The following is an 8,568-nucleotide window of genomic DNA, read 5'->3' on the forward strand; positions in this document are numbered from 1 at the left end:
TGTTTTCGAACATAAAAATGCAAGGCTCGTCACAAGTAGGGAACTAGCACAGCCAGAAGGAAGCCAGGATAAAACCTCTCTCCCTGGTATGACTGGAGATGCATTACTCTTGGGATTTTATTTTACTGTAGAACTCTTTTATTAAAAATGGCATCTCCTACCAGTAGCCCCGTGTGACACAATCTGCACTTCCGTCTCAGGATGGAGATTCTACCACCTTTCTACTGTTCATGTGCACCTGGCCTACCTAGGTGATAAACCTTGGCATGCTAGGCTGGGAAATGGGGCCATGGGTCAGTGGCAAAGCACATGATTTGAACACAGGTTTAGTCTTCATTCTTTGCATTCCATTCATTCATTTATACACTGCTTAATGCCAAAATAGACTTCTAAGCAGCTTGCAAAATATAAAAACCAATTGCACAACTGTAATTAAAAATGTGCAGTTATTAAAATAGAAATACAATAAAATAACAATGTAAAATCATTAACATATAAGCATTCATAATCAAAACATGCAGTAAAACACTCCCATTAAAAGAGCACAGTGATTAAGGCAAGAGACTCGTGTAGAGTGATCAAGGGAACACCTATGTACATATGTAAACAGGTGCATCTTCAAATGCCGGCAGAATGCCAATACAGATGGGACATCTCATATTTCGGCAGGGAGAGTGCTCTACAACACCAAGGCCACCAGTGAAACATTCTGCCTCTATGTCACCACAACCTGATCTTCATCAGGCCATGGTAAGACAAACAGGTACTATTTTTCATCTTAACACCCTTATATTGGGACTCAGCGTCATCGTCTTCCTGCCTGAAACGTCTCATCATGCTATAAGCTCATTACCTGAACTGGCCATCTTCCAAGCACTGAGGGACATAGTCTTCGCCTTCTTGAAAGGCCTTTGCCCTTCGAAGCTCACATGGGCGAAGAGGCTGGCTTTCTGCCTGGTACTCTGAATGCAGGAAGAATGTGCACAATTATTGGGGCAGCTGATCCCAACTTCATTCCAATAGAGCTGTTACACCTTTTGCCCATCATCCTACAGCAGGAATGGGGAACCTGTGGCTCTCCAGATTTTGGTGCACGCCAAACCCCATCAACCCCAGTCAGCATGGCCAGTAATTAGGGGGGGGGGTTGGGAGCTGGACTCCCAGCAATATCTGGGGGGCCAGTTTTCCACATCTTGCTACTATGGCTGGTTGAAGGATGGCCTTCTCCCACAAAGGACATGGTTTCTATGCCTCAAAAAGACAGGGACTGAGAACCTGTTCAGATGTTGTTGGACCACAGCTCTCATCATCCTTGACCATTGACTGCTGCGTGGAGCTGATGACACATGAACCTGTGACATTGATGATCACAGGTTCTTCATCTTTGCTTTACCTGTTCCAGTCCTAACCTTCTGCCTTCCCCGGAAGAGTGAATCAACGGCAGTAGCAAGTCCATCTGGCTATTCCGTTTCTCAAAATACATTGTCTTCTGCATCCATGGACATTTGTAACGGCGACATTACAATTCCTGCAAACGTTGACCCACTTTTGACTGCTACAGTCCTTTCTCCTCCTATGATGGAACTCCTGTTTGGGGATTTCCCTGGCTTTTTTCTGGCCCATGTAGGATGAGTCTGGATAGTTAGCCTTGGTGAAGATTTGACATTTTCATCCCCAAAATAGTTTTTGATTTGAGTTTCCATTGAAATGAGGCTGCATTTTAATGTTGTTTTAATGCTGTATTTCAATCAATTTGTTTTTATATCGGTTGTTAGCCGCCCTGAGCTCTGTCTTGGCTGGGGAGGGTGGGGTATAAATAATTTATTATTATTATTATTATTATTATTATTATTATTATTATTATTATTGTCACATGGAAGGTGGAGCAGGCTTGTTTTCTCCTGCCCTGGAGGGTAGGATCGAACCAATGGCTTCAAGATGCAATAAAGGAGAGTCTGACTAAACATCAGGAAAAACTTTCTGAGAGTAAGAGCTGTTTGACAGTGGAATGGACTCCCTTGGGAGGTTGTAGACTCCCCTTCACTGGAGGTTTTTAAACAGGTTGGGTGGCCATCTGCCAAGGATTCTTTAGCTGCCATTCCTGCACTGGATTAGGTGACCCGTGTGGTCTCCTGCAACCCTACAATTCTCATCAGTGTCAAACTACAAGTATGTATGCAATTGATGTGGTTCTTGGTGTACAACAATACACAAATAATTAGGAAAATGTAGGTTAAGTGTACTTACTTTCTACCCTCTCCCCAAGAACTTGGGCTCACAGTAGCAGCTTCTCAGCAATTTCATATCTAATATCCTTTTCTACAAGTGTATACTTAAAACGGCTTTTGCTATCTCTGTACTTCTTTTTTTTATTATTGGTTTTCACATATTACATTACAATACAGATATTCCAAAGCCAACACTATTTCCTCCCCATCCCCCCATATATTTACATTTCTTTTTCCTCAATCCACCATATTATTCTTTTCTCCTTCTTCCCACTTCCCTCTGCCCCCTCTCGATTCCCTCCACATTATACAATTTACAATAATCTTTGCATTCTACAATCTTCTCAAATCGTCTATATATTCTTATCTTTCCTTGCTAAATTTTCTTCCATCCAGTACTTCACATTTTAATCTAGGCATACTAGCAATATCTCTTTTTTTGAGCAATATTTTGCCATATATTCATCAAAACATTTCCACTCCTTTTTTAATTTTTGATTCGATTGATTTCTTATTATATCTCTGTACTTTTAATTCAAACACAAAACCTATACGACGCTCATGCCTATGTCACATTTAATTTCCATATTTTCAGCTAAAAGGCATTCTTAGAAACTACAACTAATCCAGAATGCGGCAGCTAGACTGGTGACTGGGAGCGGCCGCCAAGTCCATATAACACCGGCCTTGAAAGACCTAAACTGGCTCCCAGTACGTTTCCGAGCACAATTCAAAGTGTTGGTGTTGACCTTTAAAGCCCTAAACGGCCTCGGTCCTGTATACCTGAAGGAGTGTCTCCACCCCCATCGTTCTGCCCAGACACTGAGGTCTAGCGCCAAGGGCCTTCTGGCGGTTCCCTCCCTGCGAGAAGCCAAGTTACAGGGAACCAGGCAGAGGGCCTTCTCGGTGGTGGCGCCCTCCCTGTGGAATGCTCTCCCACCAGATGTCAAAGAAGGCAGCCCTGTTTAGGGAAGCTTTTAATGTTTAATAGGTTATTGTATTTTAGTGTTTTGTTGGAAGTCGCCCAGAGTGGCTGGGGAAACCCAGCCAGATGGGCGGGGTATTATTATTATTATTATTATTATTATTATTATTATTATTATTATCAGCACTGGGGGATTCAAACCAAGCTCTCGCCACCAGCCAAACACAAGCCGCCCATCCACCAGTCCAGCTTTTCAACAGGGAAAGGCAAAGCCTGCATTCCTATTTTTCTAAAATCAAGAGACACCTGTAAGCAAAGGAATGAGGGAAGCGTCACTTACCAAAAAGGTCGGCAGATGCTGTATTAACAAAGCAAAGCAGAGGGACGAAAAGTAAGGGACCCATTGTGGGATACAGTAAGACTGAGCCCCTCTGAGCAGGTAGAGGGATCTCGCTCAGCCCATTCTTTTGGGCCAAGCTTTTATAGCTGATGCTGCCCAGATACCTTCAGCTGCGAAGTGGAAGACTGGGCACTAAAGTAGGCTAATGACGCACATTTTGTTTCACAAGGGCCATTGAGCTGGCCCACTCCCACCTGAGATTTCTTCCTTGGTTTCCCTCCAAGCAACTTGAGTGTCCGTCCCCCCCCCCCCCAGCCACTTAGGAAAAAAGGACAGATCTGGAGAAGCGTCACATGCGAAAAGCGCTGGGGTCACAGGACTCAAATGAATCAGCAAAAAATGAGAACGGGTAACAGCACAATGCATACAACTGGCATATGGGTTAAACCACAGAGCCTAGGACTTGCCGATCAGAAGGTCGGCGGTTCGAATCCCCGCGACGGGGTGAGCTCCTGTTGCTGAGTCCCTGCTCCTGCCAACCTAGCAGTTCGAAAGCACGTCAAAGTGCAAGTAGATCAATAGGTACCACTCCGGCGGGAAGGTAAACGGCGTTTCCGTGCGCTGCTCTGTTTCACCAGAAGCGGCTTAGTCATGCTGGCCACATGAACCGGAAGCTGTACGCCGGCTCCCTCAGCCAATAAAGCGAGATGAGCGCCACAACCCCAGAGTTAGTCACGACTGGACCTAACGGTCAGGGGTCCCTTTACCTTTACCTTTGGATCCAGGAGCACAATCCCAATAATTCAGAACGAAAGACCATGTGCCAATTGCATCTTTGTGGCTTACATTACTGAATAGTTAGTACAATAGAGATTCAGGGCCCACTGAACTTGCAATCCTTCCAAGATGGCCATGGGTCCTTGTGTGTGGAATGTGCACTGATCCTGCTCCCCGTTAGCTTAACACAGAGCTTTCCAAACTGTGTGCTGTGACACTAGTGTGTAGGTATGTTTCCCGATGGAAAGGGGGCTGGCTTAACCTCTGGTTTGCTAGTAAAACTGAATTACTGTGTCGCAAAATGATGCACGTCTAAAAGGTGTGTCACTTGGGAAAGCTCTGGTTTAATATTTCCCAGACCAAGACACACATCAGGTTTCATATTTGCATGACAAGGGGAAAACCCAGCTGTAGGAAAACTCCGAGCGATGACATGGTTCTGGTGGAAACTGTCCTAGTATTTTCCTGCAACTACAGATAATGCATTTCACTGGCTTTAAGCTGCTGCTTTATATCTTGAGTCAGACCACTGGTCCATCTAGTCCAGTGTTACTTAATGCAAGCTGGTAGTGACTCTCTAGTATTTCAGATAGGAAGCTTGCTCCAACTCTACCTGGAGATGTTGATGTCTGCATCTGGAGCCATCTTAATCCAGAATGCGGCAGCTAGACTGGTGACTGGGAGTGGCCAGAGACCACATAACACCTGTCCTGAAAGACCTACATTGGCTCCCAGTATGTTTCCAAGCACAATTCAAAGTGTTGGTGGTGACCTTGAAAGCCCTAAACGGCCTCGGCCCAGTATACCCTACCCCATACACTGTCCTCCTCCGAGGGCTTTCTGGTGTTTCCCTCACTGCGAGAAGCCAAGTTACAAGGAACCAGGCAGAGGGCCTTCTTGGTAGTGGCGCCCGCCCTGTGGAACACCCTCCCATCAGATGTCAAGGAAATAAACAACTGACTTTTACAAGACATCTGAAGGAAGCCCTATTTAAGGAAGTTTTTAAGGTTTAATGTTTTATTGCAGGGATGTCCAGCAGGTCAATCACGATCTCCTGGTAGATCCCCGCGAGGTTGTGGTAGATCGTGGTCGATCCCTGGCTCCCTTTCCTTAGCATTGCTAAAACTGATTCATGCCCTGTCCCCCCCCCCGCCCCCTCCAGCATTGTATGATCTCTGGAAGGGAAGACGGAGCTTTTTCTGTGGTGCTGTTTCGATCCATAGCGATCTTTTTGTGAGTGACTTTACCTCTTCGTCCCTTGCCTTTAAAGGTAAAGGGGCCCCTGACCATTAGGTCCAGTCGTGGCCAACTCTGGGGTTGCGGCGCTCATCTCGCTTTATTGGCCGAGGGAGCCGGCATACAGCTTCCAGGTCATGTGGCCAGCAGGACTAAGCCGCTTCTGGCGAACCAGAGCAGCGCATGGAAACACCGTTTACCTTCCCGCTGGAGCGGTACCTATTTATCTACTTGCACTTTGACATGCTTTCGAACTGCTAGGTTGGCAGGAGCAGGGACCGAGCAACAGCAGCTCACCCCGTTGCGGGGATTCGAACCGCTGACCTTCTGATCGGCAAGTCCTAGGCTCTGTGGTTTAACCCACAACGCCACCTGCGTCCCTTGCCTTTAACCCCACTCATAAACAAAACTTCTCTCCTCCCTAAAACAACTCAACAACTTTGAGCTGAACCCCTAAAAAGCGTGGGTAGACCACTGCCTGTTTTTAATTCTGGAAGTCTCTTCTGCAGTCTCTTGGGAGTTGGCCACCCGTTTTATTGTGTTTTTAATATTCTGTTGGGAGCCGCCCAGAGTGGTTGAGGGGGGTGGGATGAATGAATAAATGAATGAATAAATAAATAAAGCCAACTATTTGCTCTACCACTTCATTAAGACCTTCCCACTTTGACTAGGCCCTAGCCTAGAAAGCCATGCAAAGTATTTTAAGCATTGCTTCATGAACACATTTTAAAGCTTATCAAAATGTGAGATACACTTAAGACGTAGCAGAAGCAAGAGTGGGCATCAAGACTCAGCCAAAAGTATCTTGGTACAGTGGTGCCTCAGGTTAAGAACTTAATTCGTTCTGGAGGTCCGTTCTTAACCCGAAACTGTTCTTAACCTAAAGCACCACTTTAGCTAATGTGGCCTCCTGCTGCCACCGGAGCACGATTTGTGTTCTCATCCTGAAGCAAAGTTCTTAATCCGAGGTACTATTTCTGGGTTAGCGGAGTCTGTAACCTGAAGCGTCTGTAACCCGAGGTACCACTGTATATGGATTTTAAAATCCAAGGGAGGAACTTCTGTAAACCTCAGCAAGGAGGTCACTCCATGGCTTCAAGGCAACTGAGAAGTACACTGGTGGAGCCAATCTGACGTGTTTGCACCACAATGACCTTGTCCCACCCCTTCCTAGTACGCGATAACATGGCTCATGGTCAGCTGAGTGCTGCCAGCCTACTACACCATCTGCCATCAAGCAGGTCAAATGACTGGGCTAGACAGAGCATTAGCCTGACTCATCATAAGGCAATTCCATACTGCAAATTGCAATTGTCACACGAACTGTACATTTCTCAACCTCCTGAAAGGCTTTGGCAAATCTGATGATCTGTAAATTGAAAAGAAAATGTTAAGCAGGCTGTGAAGAGTGAAAGGATGCAGAGTATGCAGAATATTTTAATAAACAGCTTTACATACAGTACCTTACATATAGAACAGTGTATCTGCAAATTTAAATACATTTTTTTTAAAAAAAATGTACAGTGGCTTGTACTCTTATCCCAGGGGAACTTCAAGTTTATGGCCTGTCATACAGTTCTCGTATGCTTTTATACATATCACCAGCACTGAAATTGCAAGGGAGGCGTAAAGAGTTCAAGTATCGTGCTGCCGTTAGTTACACAACCTCTTCTGAACAGTCAATATTTTAAAATTTTGCATTTCATTTTCTTTTCTTTCTTTTTTACAAATTTCAAAACCTGTACATACATTATTTTCATTTTCTTCATCTTTTTCTCTCTTTTAGAAACTGCATGTTAAAAGGCAACATTTTAAATATTTTGTCACCAAGGTCTCAGTCTATTGCAATAAAACTAGACTTGTCAATATAAATATGTCTCTAGATTGTATTATGTATATGAGCGCCTGTATGTGTGTATCACACCGACACACAGAGAGACATATACACATAATAAAAGGTGTATCGTAGCAGTGGCTGCAGCAAAATTGCAGATGAACAGAAGTGAAGTGAAGGCTCTGGACTCGGTGCAGAAACAATAAAAACAAAAACCAAAACCGCACAGCAATTAGGTTGACTTTGGTTTCACAATGCTTTGCAAACTCATAATTAAGCGTCCCTAACAGATAGCGAAGAGTTATTCTCCATCAGAGGCGCTCAGTACGAGTAATGGGTTTTCGCCATATCTGCTCTACAAAGGCAGCTACCAACACTCAGATTTTGATTCATAGGGGGTGATCCTGCAGGTCACTCAGGGCAGGGGTTGGCTAAGTTTTTGTGGCATGGGCTGGTTCACTGTCCCGCAGATGCCGCTATTTCCGGTGCTCCTTCCAGCGCACAGGAGGCGTGCGCAGCTTCCCATTGGCTGCAGGAGCTTCCTGCAGCTAATGGGAAGCCAGATAGCATCGAGGAAGCCGGTCCCCACTCTGCTCCGCGCTGGTTTAGCGCGGCGCATGGGAGCCGACTGAGCGAGCGGCAGTTAAATGACCCCCATGGGCCGCCTGTGGCCCACGGGCCTTAGGCTGCCGACCCCTGCTCCAGGGTTACAAATAAGCATGGGAAATGTTTATTTGGAAAAAATGACAACGGGACAGGCTGACCCCTTCCAAGCTCCTTGGCATGCAACACAAGTGAATCCCATCGGGAGACACCTGCACAGATGTTGCAATTTCATTCTGTGCTGTTCCCCACCTCCCAAAGGGTTGTCTGCAAAAACAGCACCAAGTCCTGGTCCCATCGGTGGAGGATTTCTGCAGGCCTCCACCCCCCTTCTCACCACACCCCTCTAAATCTGTTCTAGGGGTTCCCAACCCTTCAGAGCAGATTTGGGGACGATGCATGGGAAAGGAGACGGGTGCAAGAATGGAAATTCTTGCACTGGCGGGACGCATTGCTCGGATGCTGCCCAAAATCTAAAAACATGTTAACACGGGAAATGGCCCGATTTCACAGCCCGTCCGCTGGCATTCTGAATGTTCTGGTCATTCCTCAATCCAGCTGAGGAGCAACAGTAGTTCAGAGAGCTAATGCTAAGCAGTCGTCCAGGACAAAAAAAAGTTCTTCA

The 8,568-nt window shown here is 45.7% G+C and overlaps 1 protein-coding gene across 1 annotated transcript in view; it reads right to left on the reverse strand.

The window, feature by feature from the left end:
• The window catches only part of TG (thyroglobulin), a gene marked incomplete at its 5' end in the record, with an annotated part of 174,890 nt that extends 173,903 nt beyond the window's left edge, over positions 1–987 (reverse strand). The window contains one exon of the mRNA XM_077933621.1: positions 854–987. Within this exon, the coding sequence (XP_077789747.1) occupies positions 854–987 (134 nt within the window). The remainder of the gene's footprint in view (positions 1–853) is intronic.
• Positions 988–8,568: the final 7,581 nt, after the last annotated feature.

The sequence above is a fragment of the Podarcis muralis genome, chromosome 8 (genome assembly GCF_964188315.1).
Source record: "Podarcis muralis chromosome 8, rPodMur119.hap1.1, whole genome shotgun sequence".
Taxonomy (NCBI): Eukaryota; Metazoa; Chordata; class Lepidosauria; order Squamata; family Lacertidae; genus Podarcis; species Podarcis muralis.